Source organism: Ctenopharyngodon idella, chromosome 23 (genome assembly GCF_019924925.1).
Source record: "Ctenopharyngodon idella isolate HZGC_01 chromosome 23, HZGC01, whole genome shotgun sequence".
Taxonomy (NCBI): Eukaryota; Metazoa; Chordata; class Actinopteri; order Cypriniformes; family Xenocyprididae; genus Ctenopharyngodon; species Ctenopharyngodon idella.
In genome coordinates, this window is record NC_067242.1 from 3,389,543 (window position 1) to 3,416,145 (window position 26,603).

General features: G+C 37.2%; 1 protein-coding gene across 4 annotated transcripts in view; it reads right to left on the reverse strand.

The window, feature by feature from the left end:
• The window catches only part of wdr37 (WD repeat domain 37), a 47,112-nt gene that overhangs the window by 2,849 nt on the left and 17,660 nt on the right, over positions 1-26,603 (reverse strand). For all 4 annotated transcript variants that reach the window (XM_051881745.1, XM_051881746.1, XM_051881744.1 and 1 more), the window contains 8 exons: positions 21,419-21,554; positions 20,437-20,508; positions 20,211-20,255; positions 17,681-17,757; positions 15,224-15,458; positions 14,985-15,126; positions 1,168-1,302; positions 666-780 (listed from right to left, as the gene is read on the reverse strand). In XM_051881745.1, coding sequence (XP_051737705.1) covers positions 666-780; positions 1,168-1,302; positions 14,985-15,126; positions 15,224-15,458; positions 17,681-17,757; positions 20,211-20,255; positions 20,437-20,508; positions 21,419-21,554 — 957 coding nt within the window. The remainder of the gene's footprint in view (positions 1-665; positions 781-1,167; positions 1,303-14,984; positions 15,127-15,223; positions 15,459-17,680; positions 17,758-20,210; positions 20,256-20,436; positions 20,509-21,418; positions 21,555-26,603) is intronic.

The window sequence follows — 26,603 nt, forward strand, 5'->3', positions numbered from 1 at the left end:
GAGCCGTATGGATTATTTTTATAATGGATGGATGCTTTTTTTTGGCTTCACAACCATTAAAAAGCTTGGAGGAGCAAATATATTTTTAAATATATCTCCGATTGTGTTCATCTGAAAGAAGATAGTCATATACACCTACAGTAGAATGGCTTGAGGGCGAGTAAATCATGGGATAATTTTCATTTTTCAGTGAACTAACCTTTTAACAGCTACTCATGTGGCGCAAGCAAATAACTCATCTCAAGAGAAAAACAAGAGGGACTCAACTAATGTTCACTGTTTATTCTCAATATTACAATTTTCACTGCATTTTTGATCAAATAAAGGCAGTTTTAGTGAGCATAAACATCAAAAAACTTTTGAACAGTAGTGTATATTTATTAATGTGTACATATAAATATAATATTACTGTTTAATTGAAGTAGTTTTATAATTCACTAAAAGGAGGTTGGAATCATATATATATAAATATATATATATATATATATATATATATATATATATGATGCTAAAAGCAACTCACTAGTTTTTTTTAGAGAAGGTCCATGAGAAAAAAAATAATCGAAAACAATCGAAGGAACTGTCTAGTGGTTAAAGAGTGCGAGGCAACTTGACAGACATGGAGCAAAAAGAAAGGTAATAAAACCTCCTTGTGTGAAACGTACCTGTCTGTTGCTCCGTGGGAGACGGGCCAGACGGACCCCATTCATGTCAAACAGCCTGACCTGTCTGTTGTCATGTGGCAGAGCAATGATTCTTTGGTTCGCTGAGACACTTATCCTGCAGGTTAAGACAGTGAATCAATCAATAAACTCAATTAAGTAGAAGAAATAAGAAATAATGCAAACAGAATCAATCACTGCTTGCACTTAGTGTAAAGATGCCATTCGTTGCCATTTGATGTAAATAGAGCTAGATACTGTTTACACTAAGAGTAAATATCAAACAACAGACAAAAAATTAACAACCAAAAATATTATCCAAATCTTTAATACTATTTCTGGTTCGGAAGTCTGACTTTACTTATTCCTTTCAGAATATCTAGATGTTGAGGAATACATTTCTCAATTTTTCAGAACTTTCTAAAACAGGCACTGTTGCCTCTACTTGTTCAGAAACAACAGTCTAGGGAAGCTGTCTTACACCTCACCAACCTGCTGCTCTTACCTATTAACGGCTGAGTCTGTGCGAATGGTAGCAATCGGAGATCTCATGTTCTTCAGGTCCCACACCTTGACGGTGCGATCGTCACTTCCAGACACCACGTTGTCCCCCACAGTGAACACGGCTGATGTCACAGTGCTGAAAGAAACAAATGGAAATGTGCTCCAATCACTCTTTAACACCAGAAGTCCGAAACTATCACCCTGAACAAATGCACATGGTTTTCACAAAGTTTACGTAAGATACCTATACAGACAGATAAAGGACAGATCATTCTGTAGCAACCGGAAATTGCAGAAAGTCAAGGATCTTGGCTGCTAATGTGAAGGACACCAATCCTGATCATGACTCACCAAGGAACTACTGTAACCGGGTTGTGAGATGTTGTATTACTGAGATGACAATCTTGCTGTGTAATAACTGCGTTCTTGAGCGAGACTCTAAACTCCAGAATGCTCCGGCAGGAATTGTCCCTGAATTAAGTGTGGCGTAAGGGACTTTGGATGAAATACATCAGCAAAATGGCAAGTCCCCTAAAAGTAACTAGCTCAGCACTCAAGTATTCTTTCAAAGCAAGATAGAGTCTCTCTTTTACTGACATGAAAAATTACCGTACAGACTGACTAGAGAGGGCTCAAGGTGATTTGGTTATCTCCGAAGTCCTACTCTTTTCAGAACCCAACGGATCATGTGAGCTCCACTGTCTGAACTCCCATTTTCTGGTAAACCAGTGGTTCTCAAACTTTTTTTGGTCACACCCCCCTTTAAACCTTTTAAAAAATCTGGCAGACTGAAGAACGATTCAGTGTTCGGTTCAGTTTGCTTTAACAGTAGCACTGTTGAACATTGTCAAACAGGTAGTATACAGTCTCGGCATGTTCACTCGTGTTCAGCCTCGTTTCCGCTGAAATTACCCAGAACTATTTGTCCCAGGAACTTTTTACCCACCAGACCCATTGCTGTCTGCGTTTCTATCGTTGTCTAAAGTACCGTGAAGATTAGTCCAATGACGTAGGAATGTGCCCAACTTTCTAGCTCCCGACGGATTTCATCCTCCACATACAAGCTTAATTAAGCCTGAATCTCATCGTCGGTCTATCGGTTGTATTTTTTAAACTCCATTGTTGATTCGAATAGCAAACAACTTTTACTGCACGCACCGCAACTGACTTTTTAAAATTGTGAAAATAAAATGCTGCGTGGAGCCAACCAATCAAAATGCTGCGTTAACTCAACCAATCAGCATGTTCAGCACCCAAGTCCCACCCCCGAAAGTTCCGGAACTTTGAAAAAGTACTACATAGCGAGCAGGTACTTTCAGAGGGCGAATTTTTTACCCAGAACTTCATTTAGACCCTGATTCTTGCGGTCGAAACACACAGAGTACCACCCCAAAGTCACTAGTTCCTGGGGAAAGTTCCTGCAATGGAAATGCGGCTTTTAATTCCTTTCTTGATCTCAAAAGGTGCAATGACATTGCTGTCTATTTGTGGTTCAGAAACCCTTGGATTTCACAAAAATATCTTAATTTGTGTTCCGAAGATGAACGAAGGTCTTACGGGTTTAGAACAACATGAGGGTGAGTAATTAATGACAGAAATTTCATTTCTTTAAGGATTCAAGGTGGACAGGTTTGGACTACAGTTGGTCATCTTCAGATGAGTTCACACTGACTTCGTTTGAACTCCTGCAGGTTGACTCTAATAGGTGTTCTTAATAGTTGCATTATCCATCTAATAATGAGGCAGACAACATGAGCTACACTGTCTGCACTACCATTCACCGCATTGTGTTGTTGCATATTAGCAAGTTAAATTTGAATCAACTTTTGCTTTAAATTGCCAACTCTCATTGAAAAAGTTTGGAAAGTGATCGGAAGCAGGGGCATCGCTAGTTGGGGAAAATGTGGGAGTACAGAGGACCCAGAGATCACAATGTTCCCCTTCTTGTAAACTGAACAAGGGGGCCAGAAAACCTAACGACTCCACTGACCAGAAGTCAAAGTTGTCTATACAGGCAATCAGTCTTGAGAGTGTGGAAAGAGGAGAATCATTTGTCAAAGGGTTCCTATGTCAGAGTATGTTGCAGTAGAAATTAAAATATCCTTTAATATCCAAAAATAACTTTTGTGCACATGATGAAAACATTGTGCAATCCCTCTACATCTTATGACACAACATCCCCATTGAATGTCAGTGGCTTCACAGAAATCTCAGAGCATGCAATCACCTTAAGTGGGCAATTCTTGGCCAGAATAAGCTGTAGACCAGACTTTATGCTGATAGCCAGAGGTCTGGCTACGTGAGCCTATCTAGTATGACTTCTGTAATGAGGCTTGAGTTGCTACTGGAATTGAATCTTCCCAACAAATTATATTATTGTGATTATGAAATTAAACTCATCTTTCCCTGGTTGGTAAGACCACCCTCTGCTCCTGTACAGGGCACGAGAGCACCAGCAGCTGGGGCAAAATGAGGCATAGAGAGTGTGTGTGTGATTTGAGACAGTCTGGGTGAACAGCAGGAATGTCAGCAACCCTCAGGGTCACAGCGCACATTTAACTGCTCCGCTCAGCACACACACTTCCATTTAATGGACCTTAATATTTCTAATCTATCACGTCATTCCCTGCTGACATTTCTCTCCTCTTTGTATTCCCTTCTCTCGGGAGAGCGAGGGAGAGAAAAATGAAGAAAAAAAAAAAAAGAAAAGGGCCAGAGTTGGTGCTCCACTCGCCTCTAGCCGTGCTAATTTGAATTGACATGATATTAAGGTTTAATTAGGGGCTAAATTCCACTGCATTAAAGATTTGGAGTTGGGTTTGGCTGTATTTAACAGCTTTGCTCGGCTCGCTCCGGCACAGTTCACATCCAAAGTGAAGCGTGGAAACACTTTCTGACATCGTGGGTTGCCACCGGAAAGCAAGGGTGGGGGCGGTGGTGGGGCCGATAATAGATTAAAAGCTTGATTAAAATCCTATTACAACTCAAATGATATTTTGGGAATGTTCCGTTTCCCCTGGGACCACTGACAAGCAAGGTCGAGACTCATTAGAGGAAGAGCGGCGTGTGTGTTTAATAGAGATCCAGTGCTGGAGCATAATAAGCTCTTTAAAACAATAGCTAATGTAGTTGCATGTGATCATGCTCTCGCTGATGCTGGGAAAGACAAGATGTATGTTTTGTAATTATAACTGACAACTACGAATTTCATATGTTTATTCTGTGTACACAGTAAAGGAATGTCTAAATCCAATCTAGTATTATTTTCTTTCCTTCTTCTTTTCTCTCATCTGTGAAATAAAAATGAATAGAGACGGATGAACAGGGTTAAGTCCTAAAAATGACAATAAAGCACCATAAAGGTGACCAATTCGACTTAGATTACAAGTTTTCTGAAGTCATACGATTGATTTGTCACAAACAAAAGTCTTTATTCACCAAAAATCTTGCCCTCCACCATTTCTCTCAAATCCTATTTGTGCCTCCACATAACAATTTGTATTTAAAATAACTCTAGTATGAGAAACGCAACTAACAATTGAATTAGTGCACGTCTCCGTTTACATTTGTTGGCTGGAGATGTGCATATGGGACATTATACTAAACTTTATGTTCAACATAAGAAAACCATATGGGTTTGGAAAGAGAGTCTGACTGAAGTTTGGCTGAACTATTCTTTAAGATTCAACAAACAGAAGAAGTCATTTAGCAGTTCCCTTATTACAGGTTCAGTCCCCATTATGTAACCTCAAGTGTCAAGTGTCTTGATCAAGGGTCCATAAATGAACCCCTACTAGGTTCAAACCTACAGCCTTTTGGCCTCCAGCCCGAATCTTTAACCACTAGTCTGCATCTGAGAAACAGAAATAGGTGGGCTTGTCATCCAGAATTTACGTGATCTGTCTCAAAGGAGACACCAGCTGTGATATTTCCTCAGTGAGAAACCCATTCTGACACATTCCCCAAGACAGCAGGTGTGTCTCCCACTGTCTGTCTGAAATCGAGCACACTGGCGATACTCTCATAAGCATCCTGACAGACAGATAGTGTGTCTGACAGGAAATGCCCTGCAGATGAAAGAGGAATGAGGCAGCAAACACTGCGTGCCCCTGTGTACAGCGACTCTCATGCCATGTATCATTTGTACTGTGCCACTCATTAGCATTTGCACCATCATTAGATGATTAAGGCCCTGATATACTCACGGCGAAGTTCTTTTTCGCTCTTCGTTTAAGGGTAAAATGAAGTTCAAAATACATGAGCAGCGATATACTGTTATCAAACATCTGATGCCGCCCACACTGCTGAGAGCGACGTTTAGATGAATATGTAAATATGTGCTGCACGCTTTCCTCTCAGTAACAAAATTAACACAACAAAAATGAGAAAACAGCAAGCATTTTTTATAGAAATCATAAGAAAAGCATCTGATCATAACAACATGGGTATGTTAGCAGGAGCTCTGCAAATTAGCACTCCAGTAAAGTCACGCCACATTCATTTATATGGCATTTTATTCAATAGATTGCTTAAAGGATTAGTTCACTTTCATATAAAATTTTCCTGATAATTTACTCATCCCCATGTCATCCAAGATGTTCATGTCTTTCTTTCTTCAGTCAAAAAGAAATTAAGGTTTTTGATGAAAACATTCCAGGATTATTCTGCTTATAATGGACTTCAATGGCCTCCAAACGGTTGAAGGTCAAAATTACAGTTTCAGTGCAGCTTCAAAGGGCTTTAAACGATACCAGACGAGAAATAAGGGTCTGATCTAGCGAAACGATCGGCCATTTTCTGACAAAATGTAAACGTATATGCTTTATATAAACAAATGATCGCCTTCCAAGTGCTTCCGCCAAAACCGTACTTTCGTATTCTTCAAAAAGCTTACGCTGTATGTCCTACGCCTTCCCTATTCTACTTATGGAAAAAATGTAACTGGCGCTGCGTTTGTTCCGTAAGTTGAATACGAAAGTATGGTTTTGGCGGAAGCACAAACATACATTTAAATTTTTTTCGAAAATGACCGATCGTTTCGCTAGGTAAGACCCTTATTCCTCATCTCGTATCGTTTAAAGCCCTTTGAAGCTGCACTGAAACTATAATTTTTACCTTCAACTGTTTGGAGGCCATTGAAGTCAATTATAAGGAGAATAATCCTGGAATGTTTTCATCAAAAACCTTAATTTCTTTTCGACTGAAGAAAGAAAGAAATGGACATCTTGGATGACATGGGGGTGAGTAAATTATCAGGAAAATTTTATATGAAAGTGAACTAATCCTTTAAAAGCAAGCAGCTTTACAGTATCAAACATGAAGAACTGTGTCAGTGCCTCATTTCATCAGAAGCACAACTTTATTTTCTACTATAAAGCAGCTTTCCAGTTTGTTCATGTTTTCACCCACAGAGATCTTACCTTGACGGACTCAACAGATGACATAAGTCAGAAGAGTTCTGTGTGAAAGAAGGTGGAGCCTCAGCGCACACCTCCTATTACATTATCATCATGGACCAATGGTAGTATGAAGGTGTTTTGCAGCTAGAGCAAACTTTTCCTGAGAATTTGCTTTGGCAAGCCATTTCGAACTCCCAAAACGAATATCGTTTTGGCCTGATTTTGTTCGAAATGACATCTCATCAGTTCGTTCTTTGATTTCGTTTGAAGTATATCGGGGCCATTAGGGGACGACATTTTAGGCCATTCTGCCACCCTTTTGTGGCCAATATGCACAAGCTATAGTTTCACAAGGTCACGTTTTTCAAGTCAAATATCAAGTCTCAAGTCAAGTCTCAAATTCTGTTTTGGTCTCAAATACCAGACCTCAACGGACTTTCATTCTTCTGTGGAACTCAAAAGGAAAAATTTTGAAGAATGCACATAAAAAAAGGTAAAAGTTTTACTCACAAGCACCACAAAAGTATCATAAAAGTGGTCCATATGACATATGTGCTGTATACTCAGACTTCTAAAGCCATATGATAGCTGTGTTTGAGGATCTAAACTGATCACCTTGTCGTTCATGAATGAGAGTTCTGAGTCAAATCTTTTCAATGACTTGGTTGATTTGGTTAAGCCAATAATTTCCTAACAATTTGCATGATATCTTTACATGGCCATTGTCAGCATGAAAATCTAAACAAGATGGAATAGACTTTGATCGAGTGCTCATCTAGATCTATTCAGATTCAGGTTTCCATCTCTGGTCACACTCCATTTTCTATGAGCACCAGTATAGACTACTTAGCTCTAAAACTGCCTCTCTTTAAAGTTTTCAATGCTTATGCTGCTAACAGCAGAAAAACTGGGCAAAGGCTTGAATGTTTCATCAACATAAGTGTCCATATGTTGTAATGCTGCGCTCGTGGTGTGTCCTGATGCTCTGGGTTAGTGAAGTGAGACAGGCATATGTCAGCTGTACTGCACAACTGAGATAAACTTCACTCACTATTAGAAACTGTACAGTAGTTTATTAGCCTCAGTCTGCAAAAAATAGAAATGTGTTGTTACTAATACTGATGGTTTGAATCTAGCTACAGTGCTGTGAAAGAGTATGTACACCCCATAAAATGTGTACGTCTATATCCATGTTATATGACTTACAGATATTCGATTTGAAATTCATTAAAGGGTAAGCTGTGGTCAGACTAGACTTTGAGCATGCAAAATTTCTACGGACACTGCAGCAGTCGTAATATTGTGATACAAATTTGCAGGTCATAGTTCATTAAACTCTGGAATGCAGCAAAATTCGCATGAGGTTGCATCTCCTGTCTCCTTAATTCTCATGAGAATGAATTGTCAATGGAACAAAAAGTTACTGTGACCATCCCTTTAGTTCACAAAAAAAAAATGACAATTCTGTCATCATTTACTCATTGTATCATTTACTTTTCAAACTATTAAGAGATGTGAAAGGTTAGTGGAAAGGGAAAAAAAAACAAGCTCGAGACACTTTTTAAATGTTGAACTTATTTTAACTTGAGTGCCGCATTTTTAGAATGTTGTGTCGTGCACAAGACGCAAGCACAACAGTCAAACACATCCATCTAGTGCATGTTTACATAGAAGAACAATGGAAAAGTAGTGCAGTGGAATGGAAAAATGTCTTCTGTGTGAACAGCCCCTCAGGGCCCCGATGTACTTCAAAGAAAATCGAAGAACAAACTGATGTGACGTAATTTAGAACAAAAAAATCAGGACAAAATAAAATTAGTTTTGAGTTTGTTTCAGGAGTTCGAAACGGTTTTTCAAAGCGAACTCTCAAGAAAAGTTTGCTCCGGCTGCAAAACACCTTCGTACTGCCATTGGTACATGACAATAACATAATAGGAGATGGGTGCTGAGGCTCCGCCTTCTTTTACACATAACTCTTTTCTGACTCATTTCATCTGTTGAGTCCATCGAGGTAAGATCTCCACGGGTGAAAACATGAACACACTGGATAGCCGCTTTATAGTAGAATAGGAAGTTGTGCTTCTGATGAAATGAGGCGCTGACACTGTTTTTCATGTTTGATACTGTAAAGCTGCTTGCTTTTAAGCAATCTATTGAATAAAGTGCCATATAAATAAACATGACGTGACTTTACTGGAGTGCTAATTTGCAGAGCTCATGCTAACACACCCATTTTGTTATGATCAGATGCTTTTCTATAAAAATTGCTTGCTGTTTTCCCATTTTTGCTTTTAATTTTGTTACTGAGAGGAAAGCGTACATCACATATTTAAATATTCATCTAAACGTTGCTCTCAGCAGTGTGGGTGGCATCAGATGTTCGATAACAGTATATCGCTGCTCACGTATTTCAAACTTCGTTTTACCCCTAAACGGAGAGCGAAAAAGAACTTTGCTGTGAGTATATCGGGGCCTTAACACTTTCTTCGAAACACATGAAAATATTTTTAATGAAACTTGAGTGATTTCTTTCTATCGAAAGTCAATTTACCCAAAACTTTGATGGTTCAAAAAGGTGTGGTGTCGTGGAGTCACCACTTGAAGAATGAGTGGAGGAAGTGAAGGGAAGTGAAGATAGCAGGATGTCAGAAGGATAGGAAGTCTGAATGATGGGAAATCAGAATCAGGAGATGAGTGTGTGAGAGCGAGAGAAAGGTCTAGCATGACTCATGTATGCGTGCTATGCATGGACCCACAGACATGCTCAGCATGAATGAATATAAACTCAGCCTGTGTGAAGGTGTGTAAGTGTGTGTGTCTGGTCTTTAGGAGGTCCTCAGCTCCTGCCAGGAGCGCTGCAGAGCTCATTCATCTTATGGTCCCAGTGCAGCAGAGCATTCACTCCCACTGACAGCACAACACCCTCTCTCTGTCTCTCATGCGTGACTCAATCAACCCACACACACACTGCACTGTACGCCACTCATTACAACCAACAGCTGTCTCTACAGCCCCCACACACACACACATCTGCATGCAAGAATACTCACACACACTGCTATCTCCTGTCAAACATCTCATTCATTAAGCTTTTCGGTGCACTTCGAAGTCAAACTTTCCATGTCAGGTGTTACATATTCAGAGGAAAACTCACCTCCAATATGCTAGGGTGTTGTGGGTGGTTATCATGTCATTGTTATTTAGTTGGTAAGGTGTTCTGAGTGTTTTCTAGCATGTCGCTATGTGGTTGCTAGGGTGGCCCATTGGTCAAAAGTCAAGAGTCCATCCTCAAGTCTCAAGTTTTTTTCCCAAATTCATTTTTATTTTTTTTTTCCCAAATTCAGTGTTCAATTTTAATGGTTTAATTAAATTGTAATAATGGAAAAGGATGTCTAATCAATTGAATTAATAAAACCTTAATAATTAATAAATTTATTAAAGTTTTTATTAATAATAGTGCCCTATGAAATGTGTTTTTTGTTTGTTTTTGTTTTTCATTCTAAGTTGTTGGTAAAATATTTCTGGATTCTGTGATTTATTAAATTTTATGATTTACAATTTAATTAATCTTTCAAAATGTAATTAAATGAAATTTGAACAATTCCTTTCAATTTTTTCCAAATTGTTGAAAAATCATGATATTCCTTCAATACTGTTTTAATAAGCTGTATTATTATTGTTATTGCTTTGAGAAGTACATTCTACTGTACAATAGTAATATATTTCTGTCACAATTTCAAATTAAATCAAACTTTGTCTGGAGATGAAGCCCATGTGGAGAGTCCTCGTAGATGCTGAAAACACTAAAGCTACTTTTCACACATTTCTTTATTTTGCCACTCCAATGTCTGATTACATAAGGAAAAAAACATGAGAAAAACTGATACACAGGTGTGAAAGTGTGGAATTGAGTGCGAGCGCGTGTCTGCGTTGAGTGTTGCTCAGGGCTCAGTGACGAGTGAATTCAGCGGCCCAACATAATTAGCTGCGTCTCATCAACTCCTGTGTAACCTGACAGCACTGGAATCAATCTGATACCCGAGTCGCATGTACAAGCTCTTCACATATAACAAGTTCAACTACGAGACGACAGCGGAAAAATGTGTTTCCCCTCATAATTGTTGGTGTTTTATTGTCAAGTAATACCTACATTCATTTAATTTACACTGTACTCTTCATGTACATGACCAAAGCAGTAAAAAGTTATCAAAAACTTTCCTTTTAAAAAGAAAATTTTAGTTTATCTAACGATGTCCAACAGTGAATATACATGCAATGCAGGAGATTTTTTTTTCTACCATGAATGTATTTCTAACACCTCCAAATTAAAACGATGAAAACTAAAAGAAGAAAAAAAAGAAAAGAAAAGCATGCACACTATCATGGATTGCAAAACACAGTTAAACCTTTTTATTAGCAGCAATTATCAAATTTAAATTCTTCAGTGTGAGTTTTTAGTTTTTCTTATTGTCTTTATAACAGTTTTAGGTCACACTTTAAATTAAGGTCCAATTCTCACCATTAAATAACTATTAACTACAACTTTTGCCTCAAACTCCTAATTACTGCTTATTAATAGTTAGTAAGGTAGTTGTTAAGTTTAGGTATTGGGTAGGATTAAGGGATGTAGAATATGATCAAGCAGAATAAGGCATTAATATGTGCTTTATAAGTACTAATAAACAGCCAATATCCTAGTAATATCCATGCTTGCTAATAAGCAACTAGTTAATAGTGAGAATTGGACCCTAAACTAAAAAAAGTGTTACCCAGTTTTGTCTAACACACTTTTCAGGTGTTTACGGTGCATTGATTTATACATTTCTGGAATAAAACAGCTGATGCTGTTACGACCTGCATTCTTGTATTTGGTATGTGTTTGTTTTCTTTTCCTTCTTGTTCTGTCAGTGTTCTAATAGGTTGTCCAATGATGGTGTACACTCTCTCTATTGGCGGTTCAGAAGAGGCGTGGTCTTTATAAGGATGCTGCCGGCGTTCGAGAGCTCATTCTTGGTTCGGCCGTGTTTGTGTTGAGAGCTCCTGGATCCCTCCTCCAGCCGATGATTAAACTTGTTACTTCCAAGTGAAAGTGTACCGATTGTACAACCTGTTGATCATGTTCAACTGTTCCTAAAGTTATATTTCAAGAACGTGGAGTGTAGGAGTGTCCTGCCTATTTATTTTGGTAACTTGGTTTGTACTTTGTTTTTCGTTAGGGAGTTAAGGAAGGTAAATGTATTTTATTTTTATATTTACTTAGGTTATTTAATCCCTCCCTCTTTTCCTTTCTAGATTTGTTTTGTTTGTTATTTTGGCCTTTGGACACACTGAAGAGATGCTCCCTTTCACTTGTTATTTTTATTTTTAACAAATTCAATCTTTTTCCATAAGAAGTCTTTTTCCATAAGAAGAATTCCACTACCATGACCCAGTAATACATACTTTTTTAAGCTAGCTAGAATTTAATGTTTCCTAAAAAAAATTCCTAAATTATTACTTATCACTTGCTTTGGTGTAATTTGTTGGGGTGTGACGAGACAGTTAACTCACGAGACGAGACACGAGATTGAATTCACAAGAACGAGACAAAATTTTTACACAGTATTTTTAAGAAATCCTCAACGACGAAATACATGACTAGAAAAATAGTCTGCAGGCGCATTTGAAATATTTTAACTAATCTTCTAATGAATGTCATTTCAATTCTCATTGAAATGAATGTTCATTTCTTCAGACCTTACTGTACATGATTTATAAGCTTCTACAACTTTTGACCTCCTAATTGAACTCCTTTCTGCAAATTGATCATAGAAATAAAAACAGTATAAATAAAAATGAATAACAATGTTTTCTATTAGTCTTATTAAATGCAAATAATAAGTGCAACCATAATCAAAGTATTCAAATAGAGTAGGGTCTCTTCAAATAGAAACCAAATTTTTCTTCAAGCATGATACAGAGCTGAGAGATGGTTACAACTACACAGCCCAGACTAAGATAACTTTCATATTGGAAGATATTTGCATGCATCAGGGAGCCGCTTTCAAAAAGTTTTGAAATCACATTTGAATGCTCGCTCGTGTTTTACTTTCGCTTTCGCACATACTCTGTGAATAGGGAGCGCTGGTACTGAGCGCGCATTCTACAAAAGACATTTGTCAGACGCTTAGGCTCTGTTGTGCAACAAATCCTTCGCCATGGTCTTGTCAGTCATCTCGTCACTTACTCTCATCACATGATCAGTGAACTCCTGATTCCTGCTGCACTACGTACAACTCCGCAGCTCGTGTTGGATGGGATTGAAGCGACTGTTATTCAACTGAATTAAAAGTTTTTTATTTTTATAAAAAGCAAAATGACAGTGGAGGCATAATTTAAATGTAGCGGTGGCATATTCCATCCTAATTTCACCCTCACACTCCGTCATGACAGTATCACAAGACAGCTTTTCACCTCGACGAGAAATCTCGTCACACCCCTAGTAATTTGAGTAAAAATCATTTTCATACAATAAATATTGTAATGGTTTGGTGTTCTTGATTTAATCAAATAAAACCATCCCTCTATAATATTGTTATTATGTAATAACCATTTTATAAAAGCAGTATTGTGAACAGAGTCACAGGTAAAGCGCTTCTGTTGTGTGTCGTGCCTAACAATGACAATATTCCCACTATAGCATGGCCTCTGGTACATTATTACTTAAATATGAGCCTTTTGAGTAATTAATGAACTGAATGAATCTGCGTTTGCAGATGATCCACGGCGCTCTTCATCAGGAAATGCACGAGAGCCAAATGAACAATCGGCGAGTGGCGATATCAGAGAGCCTCCCGTCAGTCTCAATGAGATTGAAGGACAGTAATTGACTTTGCACGGAGGGGCTGACAGTGGGAAGCGTGCAGCAGTATGCCGGCTAATCTCATTACGCTGATTGTCTATTTGAGAGCATTACGCCGGGATCTGACGGAATTATACATGTTGGGCTTGAACATAATGAGCGGCGTGTAATCCCCGGTAATCAAAGACTGCAGCGCCTCCTCATTCCTGCCTTAACCAGCAATAACCACCACGCAACTAATTTCACATGCCACCAAAACGCAGCTCACACTGCAGCTGGTGACACGTATTAAACGGGATTGCTCTGAGAAAGCAGAAATGAGACAGATCGAACACTGGAAATAAATGATACAGAGCAAGACAGCAAAGGGTTTGCTTTTACTTGGTTTTGATGAAATTGGTGTGAATGAAATTAAGGGGAGAAAAAAAGTGCATACTGAGCTGTTCATGTAAATGCTGTACATGCACTGCCATCTAGTGGTCAGAGAGAATGAACAAAAACAACAGAGACATTTAAGATGGCATTTCATAAAATTAATGCCTATAAAATTGGCATTTCATAAAATTACTGCCTATGATGTAATCCATGAACCTTAATAAATGACATACTAATGTCTAAAATTTGGCTTCATTTGTATTCCAGGGAAGAAAGGAAGCCATAGTTTGGAATGAGACTCCGAAAACCATAGCATCCACATAGCAACACCCTAGCAACCACCCACAACATCTTTTATAACATCACAACATTTTCTTCAGAATTGACAAATAAATATTTATCATTGTCATTTTATGTATATTTTGAACTAACTTTTATTTTTATATTTTCAGCTTTCATTTTAATTTAGTTTAAGTTTTAGTCATTTTTATTATTATTTTTTAAATATTTCTATTTAGCTTTATTTTTATTCCACTTTAGTTTTAGTCATTTTAGTACTTAAACTTGTTTTATTCCAGTTAGCTGCCAAGGCAACATTTATAACTTTCATTTATGTTTATTAAGTACAAGTTTTTCATCTAATATTTATAATTTACATCAGCTTTATTTCAATTAACAAAAATTATTTTTAATAGTTTTAGTTAAAAATAACAATGCTATTTATCAGCCATAAATATCTCTCTTACTAGTCATGAAAATGTATTATTTGATTAAGAATATATTTTCTTGTCTCTATAACAAATCTTTATTAAATATGAGTTATTTAGTCATGTCACTTTCAAAATCACTTAAGCTACAGTCTCTCGCTGAAAAGTAACCAGGCACAAAACTGTCGAGACCCATACTGATTTTGTTCCTTATATTCTCTCTTTGGTGACACAATGTAAAAATGTCTTTCCACATAGAGTTCCTGAGTTACGACAATCAAGTATTTTGGCATCGTAGCAAAATGTCAGATAGTAAGTTGTTACCAGATGGCCGACAGTCACTGATCTTGTCTTTAGAACAGCTTTTGTATCACAATGATTTCATTTTTACTCTCATTTGGCACCAATTTTTACTTCAAATTGGCACTTGGCAAGTGTTCATTTTGTACCCTGTGTACCTTATTTTATGTAGACAGTCAAAAGTCAGGTGACTTACTCTGTGTGGCCCTGGAAGACATTCACTGAGTGGATGGAGGGATCTCTGAAGTCCCACAGGCGGAAGGTGGTGTCCCTGGATGAAGTCACCACCAGACGTTGGGTGGGATGAGTACAGCAGTGGGTCAACTCTTGATCATGACCTGCAAACACACCCACATACGTGTAAAACAGAGGTGTATGACCCAAGAACCCTGTCAAAGGAAGCCAACACAGTCACAAGAGCGGTGACATGTTCACCTGTGAGGGTGTGCACCAGCTCAGAGGTTTCTACATCATAGAGGTTGGCGGCTCTGTCCCAGGATGCAGTGACCACCTGCTTTCCTCCCACCAGCCAATCAGCTGCAATCACTACCCCCTGGTGGCTCTTCAAGGTCGTAGTGGCGACACGGATAGTGGGGCATTCATTAGGCCCATCTGCCTCCCCGTCGGCCTCGTCTTTATCAGAGAAGTCCACGTCATCGTCCAGCGAGGCCTAATTCAGAGAGGAAATAAGAGTCAACACACAGCTGTAAGACATGTTAAAAAAAAAAAAAGAATGGATTTAAAGGGATAGTTCATCGAAAAATGAAAATTATCCCATGATTTACTCACCCTCAAGCCATCCTAGGTGTATATGACTATCTTCTTTCAGACGAACACAATTGGAGATATACAGTATTTAAAAATATCCTTTATAATGGTAGTGAAGGGGCGGACAGATTTTGAAGCCCAAAAAAATTCATCCATCTATTATAATAAATAATCCACACAGCTTCAGAGGGTTAATAAAGGGCTTTTGAAGCGAAGTGATGCGATTTTGTAAGAAAAATATCTATATTTTTTCTCTTTTAAAAATTTGTGACCGGTGTTTTGTTTTGCTCTATCCTCTGCCCTTCCGAATTTGTCATTACGTTATGTTTCGGGTCAGAGGGTTATTCTTCCACCGCAAATCAATGTGTATGGCCGTCTGCCGATATTATTGTTAATTAAGTTTTAAATATGGATATTTTTCTTACAAAAACACATTGCCTCGCCTCGCATTGCAGAAAGCCTTTATTAACCCCCTGGAGCCGTATGGATTACTTTTATGATGGATGGATGAATTTTTTTTTTCTGGCTTCAAAATTTGTCCCCCTCCCCCCTCCCAACCATTAAAAATCTTGGAGAAGCAAGGATATTTTTAAATATATTTCCAAGTCTGAAAGAAGTCATACACTCCTAGGATGGCTAGAGGGTGATAATTTACATTTTTGGGTGAACTAACCATTTAAAGCTAATTCAGACTTTCACCAATAAATAAAATTAAATGTGACTGCAGCCATAATTACTGAACATTTTGCAAATTCTAGCAGTTAAAAAATAAATCTCCATGCGTCTTGCTGGAAGTTTGCAGTTTTGAATGATCACGGCCTTTTTTTTCTCGTTCATTGTTTCAACAAACATTCAGCTTCACACTAGGAGTTGCTTTTCTCTGTGTCAGGACTATTATAGTTAACTAAAACCATAAAAAAAATATTTTTATTACTTAAAATGAAGTAAAGGTTAACTAAATTAACTTTTATTTCATCAAGTTTTCAAAGCAACATTTCTCATTTTCATTTTAAGTAAAACTGAAATAAATTCATAAAAACTATATAGAGATTTTAAAAAACTAATAAAAGACTAAAATAAACTTACTAAAATTAAAATGAAGAATACAAAATTAAAACTAATTTAGTAAAAACTATTTTAGGCTACATTTACACAACAACAATGTATTAAAAACACAAGTTTTTCCTTTGCGTTTTTTGCGTACAGACAACAATGTTGTCAAAATGATCCTCATTCTCACGGATCCGTGAAAATGACTAAAACGCTGTATTCTGCTGCCAGGCCAGTAGTTGGCGATGTCACTTTGTTAAAAAAAAACACTGTGTCTATAGACTGAACATGCAATCGTCGTAATCACAGTCCCCATCTTCACACAATTTACATTTTTGTTGTTTACATAGGGGCAATAGCAGTACCGTTTTCAAAAACTAGCACTTTGAAACCCGTTTCCCCAAAAGCTTGCGTTTTCCAAAACACAATTTTTCCTGTTTTTTTTATTTAAAACAATTTGTAAACGGCCCCTTGGTATCACAGAGATACTAAAATAACACGAATAACGGGCAAATGCCGTATGAATGCAATTTCCCGCAAAGTCCGTCCCAACAGCTCTAAAACATAAATCATTATTATAGGTGTATTTGGTTAAAGACATGGTCTGGAGGAAGGATTTTTTGCGCTCACTTATTAATAATATTGTTCTTTTTTTATCAAAAAAAAAAAAAAGTTACATAGTGTAGCTTTAAGTACACAAAAAATTAGAGCGTGACAGAAAAAGTCTAAGAAATAACAGGGTAATTCTTCAGGAATTCAAGAACCTATTTTACTCCCTAATTTGGGCATATTTACAAGTAAAACAGAATATTCAGTGTGGGGAAAAAATGTTGAACGAGTAAAGCTGTTTCAGAGGTGGAGCAAATTATTATTTTTTCTTGAAATATTAAGACCACAAAATATTTTCTTCAGTCAAATAACATGCACTGATACATTGTGCACAAAAATTGCAGATAAATTGTACTGATTTCAGTATTCATGTTGAGGCACTTGGATGACAACCACTGCTCTAGAGGAGCATTATTACATAAAACGGAAGCAGAAACATGGCGATGTGTGTGTTTTAGCACTTACGCTGATGTCTGCCGGGGGCTGGGGAAGTGGCAGCTGTACCATGTAACGCCAGATGTGTGCCGTCTGGTCCCCGGACGCTGTCAGGAAACACAGACAAAACAAACACAGATGGAACATTATATAAAAAAAGGACAGTCATCTATCAAATCACATTTAAAAGCATCTGACAGGTGAGGGGAAGAGATACAAATAGAGATATGAAAAAAATATATCAGTCTTTTGGAAGAATAAATATTAAACGCAACATGGCCTTCAGTCACAGGATAAATGAATCATCTAGGCGGGGTTCAATTCTAGCTTGGGCTGCGAGATTTCCCAGGTTCAAAACCTGGACGAGCCCCCAGTTAGCAGATTCATAGTGAGAGATGGACTCTAGTAACAACCTTTTCTGCTGATGAAAGAAATGCTACGCAGACAGAAAAAAATAATACTGTTCTACAACCCAAATTCCAGAAATGTTGGGACTTTTTTTTTTTTTTGAATAAAATGAAAACTAAAAGACTTTCAAATCACATGAGCCAATATTTTATTCACACTAGAACATAGATAACATAACAAATGTGTAAACTCAGAAATTTTACAATTTTATGCACAAAATGAGCTCATTTCAAATTCGATGCCTGCTACAGGTTTCAAAATAGTTGGGACAGTGACATGTTTACCATGGTGCAGCATCTCCTCTTCTTTTCAAAACAGTTTGAAGATGTCTGGGCATTGAGGTAATGAGTTTCTGGAGTTTTGATGTTGGAATTTGGTCCCATTCTTGCCTGATATAGGTTTCCAGCTGCTGAAGAGTTTGTGGTCATCTTTGATGAATTTTTTGTTTAATGATGCGCCAAATGTTCTCTATAGGTGAAAGATCTGGACTGCAGGCAGGCCAATTCAGCACCCGGACTCTTCTACGACGAAGCCATGCTGTTGTAACAGCTGCAGTATGTGGATTTGCGTTGTTCTGCTGAAATACACAAGGCCTTCCCTGAAATAGACGTCATCTGGAAATCTTTATATACCTTTCAGCATTCATAGTGCCTTCCAAATCATACAAGCTGCCCATACCGTATGCACTTATGCACACCCATACCATCAGAGATGCTGGCTTTTGAACTGAACGCTGATAACATGCTGGAAGGTCTCCCTCCTCTTTAGCCCGGAGGACATGGCGTCCGTGATTTCCAACAAGAATGTCAAATTTGGACTCGTCTGACCATAGAACACTTTGAAACAGTCCATTTTAAATGAGCTTTGGCCCACAGGACCATGTTCACATATGGCTTCCTTTTTGCATGATAGAGCTTTAGTTGGCATCTGCAGATGGCACGGCGGATTGTGTTTACCGACAGTGGTTTCTGGAAGTATTCCTGGGCCCATTTAGTAATGTCATTGACACAATCATGCCGATGAGTGATGCAGTGTCGTCTGAGGGCCCGAAGACCACGGGCATCCAATAAAGGTCTTCGGCCTTGTCCCTTACGCACAGAGATTTCTCCAGTTTCTCTGAATCTTTTGATGATGTTATGCACTGTAGATTATGAGATTTGCAAAGCAATTTGACGTTGAGGAACATTGTTTTTAAAGCATTCCACAATCTTTTTACGCACTCTTTCACAGCTCTGCCTATCTTTCCTTCTGAGAGACTTTGCCTCTCTAAGACATCCCTTTTATAGCTAATCATGTTACAGACCTGATATCAATTAACTTAATTAGTTGCTAGATGTTCTCCCAGCTGAATCTTTTCAAAATTTCTTGCTTTTTCAGCCATTTGTTGCCCCCGTGTCGATGTTTTTGAGACCTGTAGCAGGCATCAAATTTGAAATGAGCTCATTTAATGGATAAAAGTGTAAAATTTCTCCGTTTAAACATTTGTTATGTTATCTATGTTCTATTGTGAAAAAAAATATTGGCTCATGTGATTTGAAAGTCTTTTAGTTTTCATTTTATTCAAATTTAAAAAAAAATGTGCCAACATTTCTGGAATTCGGGTAATATAATATTATCAAGAATTTTTCACAATCCAATTATTTCCAGCTGAATATTATTTTTCATTATGTTTTTTTTTTTTTTTTTTTTTTTTTTTTAAAAGAGAAGTAAAGGATGTGTTGATTTGATTTTCACCAAAAGAAATACAATAAAGTACACTATAATCTTCACTCAAATATCCTGTTATATCTGAATGTTCCTCAGGCCCAAACAGAGTTGGGGGAAAAAAAATTAAGTATAATGCTTCTTTTGCTTGAAATAATCTACAAAATATTTTGTTCATGATCTCTTCACTAAATGAATTTAAAGTACTTTTAAAAGACTTTTATGTTTTATCCCCTGGTAAATTGTTGCTGTGATTCCTGATTGTTTTGTATTGTATTGTGGTCGAAATTGTAAATTTGTATGCTATTTGCTGCGGCCTTCTTGGCCAGGTCACTTTTGTAAAAGAGTTTTGTAGTTGTTTTTCCTCAATGAAGTTTTTAACTTGTTAAATAAAAGGAAAATGAAAGACATTGTTCAAAAACAAACAATTGAATGTGTTGATGTATACCTGTAAGTGCCATCTGCTCTGTGGGGTGGAACTTAATGGAGTTGACTGCAAGAATAAAAAAATAACAAACATTCATTAGACCCAATAAAACATAATCAACACTAACCAAACCCACAGCATGCAAAATCTGAAGAAACTAATCTCCAAACACAAGATCACAAAATCAACACTTATCCCAAGCGACACAAAACTTCAACACAAGCGTACTGTGAAAAGAGATTCATACCTGATCCAGCATGGCCGGCATATTTTAACAGGCACTTCCCCGTCTCAATACTCCACAGCATGGAACAGTGATCTAAATAATGAATGATAAAATAGTTTCTGAAGGATCATGTGACACTGAAGACTGGAGTTATGGCATTTTAAAATCTATTGAATAAGAAAAGTTATTTTAAACTGTAATAATGTCATAATAATATAGCTGCAAGCAGCAATTAAGGGACCAAGCACAACAGAGGCAAACAAGGAAGCTAGCAGCAGACCAACAACATCATAATGGACTGTGATAGCAACTGAGACAAAGACACTGCATGTCAATTTTGAAGTCAATCAGACCAACGGTACTGTATTTAGAGCCAATTTCATGTTTGTTCAATTATAGTGCACCACTTTTTTGTGTGTGTCCTCAGAGTGCCCCTAAACATAAGCATGTTAAATTTGGTGAAAATATCTCATTACATTTAGGAGTTACAGACATTTATATGTATAAGCGCATAAAAAATTACCCACACCTGACATTGATTGCATTTTTTTGCCACATACTATCAAAATTCTGACATTTGGCCTCTAGCGTATAGTCAAAGACCTATGTTTTCGATTTTCCTACAGTGTTTTCGTCTCGATTGGACGGTTTCGAAAATATTCGCAAATGTTGTTTAAACGCTAAATCACAACACTGCACTGAACATAAGGCAAAAACACATGTTGGTATCATTGGACTCGGCAAGGATTCAGGAATCTAAGGAGATGGGATCACCCAGGCCATAGAACCTGAACAAACTGAATCGTACCAAAACCGTGACCCTAAAACCGTGATAAAAACCGAATCGTAAGTAATTTGAACTGTTACACCCCTATTTATTACACTGTTTTTTTTTTCCCCCACTGTTCAAAAATATAACTGATTTTTATTCAATCTGAATGGACCAAAAAAAAAGTCTTAACTGAATTAAAATAATAGATAAGAGTGGTTGCGGCAGATTTACCTGCTGAAGCTGTGCCTAGAACCAGCGGTTGAATCCGAGTCACGGCCAGGTCCCATATCCCATCCCGGTGTCCCACATACTCCTTGACCAGCTGACAAACTGCACGAGATGTGGTGGCTTTAAAACTGGACACAATCTGAGGGACGGAGAGGAAAGTGAGCATTTGATCAGAGGTCCTCACACACACACACACACACACACACACACAGATCTAACTACAGAGCGACAGTAAGCAGCGCAGAAGCATGGGGAATACTCAAACCATACATGACTGTAACATCTCTACACTTATAACACACGTCATGTGGTTACAGCTGGATTGTATGAACACACTGCATTCAGTCATACAGTCTCTCACACAAGATCAAGGTCTATGAAAGGAGAGCGTAGTCAATACTTCTGAAATGGGAAAGTTCAAATTAAAACACCCAAACAAACAAACATAAATAAATAAACAAGAACATCCATCAAATAGCGTTAAAATATATAAAAGCATACAAAACATGACTAAATTAATTAAAAATACAAACGAATGAGAAAACGGTTCATAAATTTTGAAAATTATACATGGATCATATCTGAAAAGGGAAAGAAGCTGAGCTGAGAGAGCAAGATGGTCATTAGTTCCTATGTCACCGACGCATAGAGTAGATATATAATACAATACAATTTAATGGCAGTAAACGACACATTTACAAAAGTGCTGAAATTACACAAACAACTATTCTACACAATTTTTAATTAAAATTCACTCAAAAGTTCTTCAATAACAGAAAATGTGGTACAATCACTGTAACACACAACCTTTCCTGGTGAACTACTTTACTCCACTGATATGGATGTGTGTTTTAGATTAGAACTTTAAAAAAAGGGCTCAAATATTGTCCAAAATGAACTATCTGGCCTGGTTGATTCACTACCATTCAAAGGTTTAGGGTCTGTAGGATAATGTTAAATGATTTTATCAGATTCTTATGTTTATCTGTTTATTTTTGTTTGTTTTTTTTTAAATCAAAAACACAGTAATATTCTGAAATATTATTACAATTTTAAAAAAAACTTTTCTATTTGAATATATTTTAATGTGTATGCAATTCAGTGTCATGATCCTTCAGAAATCATTCTAATATGTTTATGTAGTGCTCAAGAAAAAGGTCTCATTGTCAATGATAAAAAACAGCTGTGCTGCTTAATATTTTTGTGGAAACCATGATACATTTTTCAAGTTTTTTTGATGAGCAGAAAGCATTTATTTGAAATATAAATCATTGGAAACATTACAAAAAGGTAATTACAAAACTGTCCCTTTTGATCAATTTAAAGGCACAATATGTAAGATTTTTTGGATTAAAATATCCAAAAACCACTAGAACAATGTTATATATTTTGTTGACTTGTGTACTTACATTATCCCAAATGTTTCCAAGAATGTTTAAATCCGGAGAAATAAGCAATTTTAACCAGGACACGGAGCGTTGCCTATCAATGACATCATACCCGCGTTATCCTCAGTTTCTGGTTTTGTTTTGTAGAAACCATGGAAACATCAAAGACGCTTTAATATATTATGTGTTTTATTAGACAGGCGAGCAACTGTTAGGATACATTCATCGACAGAAAACTAATCATTGATATATAGCTCAACACAGTAAGTCTTGTTGTTTAAATCTCGATTTCTTGATTTACCACGAGTACCATGTTTTACCATGACTAATATCGATCTAGCTTACTGCAGTGTGCAACAAGTGTCTTATAGTAGCCGCTGAGCGAATGCAGAGTAGCGCTGTAACAACTTTCAACACACAAATGTATCTAACATGATAAAACAGCGCTGCGTTACCCCATATACGGCTTGACCGGAAGAAGCGGAAGCGCACATCTGTGGCATAATAAAAGTTCCTCTGCTCTCGAGGCGTGTGTCGTACTCGTCTCTCATTAGCAATCGCTCCAGCGGCCTCGTTTCTGCTCACACGTCACTCGGCCCTGCCCTGCATCATACTACAGTAACGTTAATAATCTCATCCATGAACATGATTTCTGCCCGAGTCTCGTCGGATTCTTTTCCACCAGCTGTAGATGTGAAGACAACACCTCCCATGATTCCGCAAATCAAGGCGTCATCAAGCTACACCTTTGTTTTGAATAAGCGACCTCTAGAGGCAAAAATTTACATATTGTGCCTTTAATGCATCCTTTATTAATAAGAAATAAAAATCTTACTGACCCCAAAATTTTGAATCGTAGTGTATATCGGTAGATCACTAATTTAAATTTTGCAGATCATTTGGTATTTAGATATTTTAATAGGATCTATACTTGACTTGAATAAAAGTGCCCCTTCTGAAAACATCAAAATAGTTGTACAACTCTAAATTGTAAAACATTTTAACATCTATAACTAATCTGGTAAGTACAAAAAATGCAAAAAAAAAAAAAAAAAAAATGTACAGTAATCTTTTCTTGATACCTACAGTGATGACACCAACAAAGGTTCACATATATATAATACAAAAAAAATGCTGTAATATTTAGGGATGCACAATATTTCAGTGACCATTTCATGCTGTACATTATTGTTTTTTAAGTTTTGTTTTATAATGTGAAGCATGTCAAATTCTTAACTAATTCTAATTAAACTTACATTTAACTTAAAACTTAAGTGTGAATCTTATTTTCTTTTTTCAACAGTAATATGATACAAGTTATACTGGCCTGCAGTCTTAAGATAAAATCATAAAAATTGGTATCGGCCAACATTTCTATATCAGTGCATCCCTAATAGTATTTGTAAAAGGCAATGTTCAGAATAAAGAAGTATTGAGGTACATTGTCCTAACTTTAACAAATGTTTTGGCATCACAAGAAGCAAATGACTTCTATAAAGCAATGGACTGAGGAAAGTATGCAAGCATGTCAATAATGCAGCCTAACTACTAATAAGCACTGCTGAGCTCAAAATTTCACTGAAGGTAAGAGCAAACACAGCAAGCACAATGAGCCCTCATCTCAGCACTGTGAAAATGCTCTTTAACAATATACTGACCAAGCTCCTCATTTAGAGTTCATAAAACGTGTCCGAAGACAATCATGAAATTCCTAGAATTCTTTAAAGTTACATGAAACCATGCCCACAAGAGGGCTATTACTCATAACTACATTTGCAATGTACATTTGCAATATTATGATTTAATTTTAACTAAAAAAAAAAGTCACAACAGCAACGGCCACTGGAATACTTTTGGTGTTAAGTTGAAAATATTCTCTAAACTAATGTGAACACAGTACTTTGTTTTATGTAAGGCTGCGATGTGTGATTTATGATTAATAGTTAATGACTGCACAGCTTAAAGGGTTAGTTCACCCAAAAAATGAAAATGATCCCATGATTTACTCATCCTATGACTATATTCTTTCAGACGAACACAATAGGAGGTATATTTAAAAATATCCTGGCTCCTCCAAGCTTTATAATGGTTGTGAAAGTGCATCCATCCATCATAAAAGTAATCCATATGGCTCCAGGGGGTTAATAAAGGCCTTCTGAAGTGAAGTGATGGGTTTTTGTAAGAAAAATATCCATATTTAATCCGGCTGATGGCCGTACGCATCAATTTGCGGCGGAAGAGTATCCTCTGACCTGATGCATGACACAATGACGAACGCGGAAGCGCCGAGGAGAGAGCAAAACAAAACACCGGTCACGAAAACGATAATTTTTAAAGAGAAATGTCAGAGGATTCTGATATAAGAGAAGAGGAGCTCGAGTTTGTTGCACAGCCCTATTTGTTTGAACCGCGAGAGGCGTCTAAACTTACGCTACTCCTACATCCTGCGTCATACATATCGCTTCAGGGGTTACTCATTTGCCGCAAGTCGACTTGTGCAGTCTGTGTACGGTCATCCACTGGAAGCTAGTTATTTGAATTTATAAAGTTTTAAATATGGATATTTTTTCTTACAAAAACACATCGCTTCGGTTCAGAAGGGATTTATTAACCCCCAGGAGCCGTACTGGATTATTTTTTATAATGGATGGATGCACTTTTTTGGACTTCAAAATCAGGAGCACCATTCACTACTATTACAAAGCTTGGAGGAGCAAGGATATTTTTAAATATATCTCCAATTGTGTTCGTCTGAAAGAAGATAGTCATACACATAGGATGGCTTGAGGGTGAGTAAATCATGGGATAATTTTCATTTTTGAGTGAACTAACCCTTTAACAAAGAAAAACAATAACAGAACAACAAAAAGCATTTCAAAGAATTTTTTTTTTTTTTTTTTTTTAAACAATACAATTATTATTCTTAAAGGATTAGTTCACTTTCAAAATTTCCTGATAATTTACTCACCCCCATGTCAAGACACCAAGATGTTCATGTCCTTCTTTCTTCAGTCGAAAAGAAATTAAGGTTCTTGAGGAAAACATTCCAGGATTTTTCTCCATATAGTGGACTTCACTGGGGTTCAACAGGTTGAAGGTCCAAATTACAGTTTCATTGCAGCTTCAAAGAGCTCTGCACGATCCCAGACGAGGAATAAGGGTCTTATATAGTGAAAAAATTGGTCATTATCTAAAAAAATAAAGCATTTTAAGCACAAATGCTCGTCTTGCACTGCTCTGCGATCCGCCAAGCATGACGTAATCACGTCGGAAAGGTCACACGTGACGTAGGCGGAAGTACTGATCCAGTGTCTACAAAGCGAACGTGCAAAGACTAGTGAAGCGCCCTTTACAAAAGAAAAGGTAAAACAACGATGTCAGATGATTTTGAAGTTGGAGGAGAAAATGAGATGAGAGTTTTTCGCCTTACCACGGTACTTCCGCCTACATCACGCGTGACCTTTCTAACGAGGTTACATAATGCGTGCCGCATCGCAGAGCAGTGCAAGACGAGCATTTGTGCTTAAAAAGTATATACATTTTTATTTTTTTAGAAAATGACCGATTGTTTCGCTAGATAAGACCCTTATTCCTCGTCTGGGATTGTGTAGAGCCCTTTAAAGCTGCAGTGAAACTGACATTTCCTCAAAAACCTTAATTTCTTTTCGACTGAAGAAAGAAAGACATGAACATCTTGGATGACATGGGGGTGAGTAAATTATCAGGAAATTTTAATTCTGAAGTGAACTAATCCTTTAATAAAACAATATATTGGTATGCAATAGATATGTAATAACAAT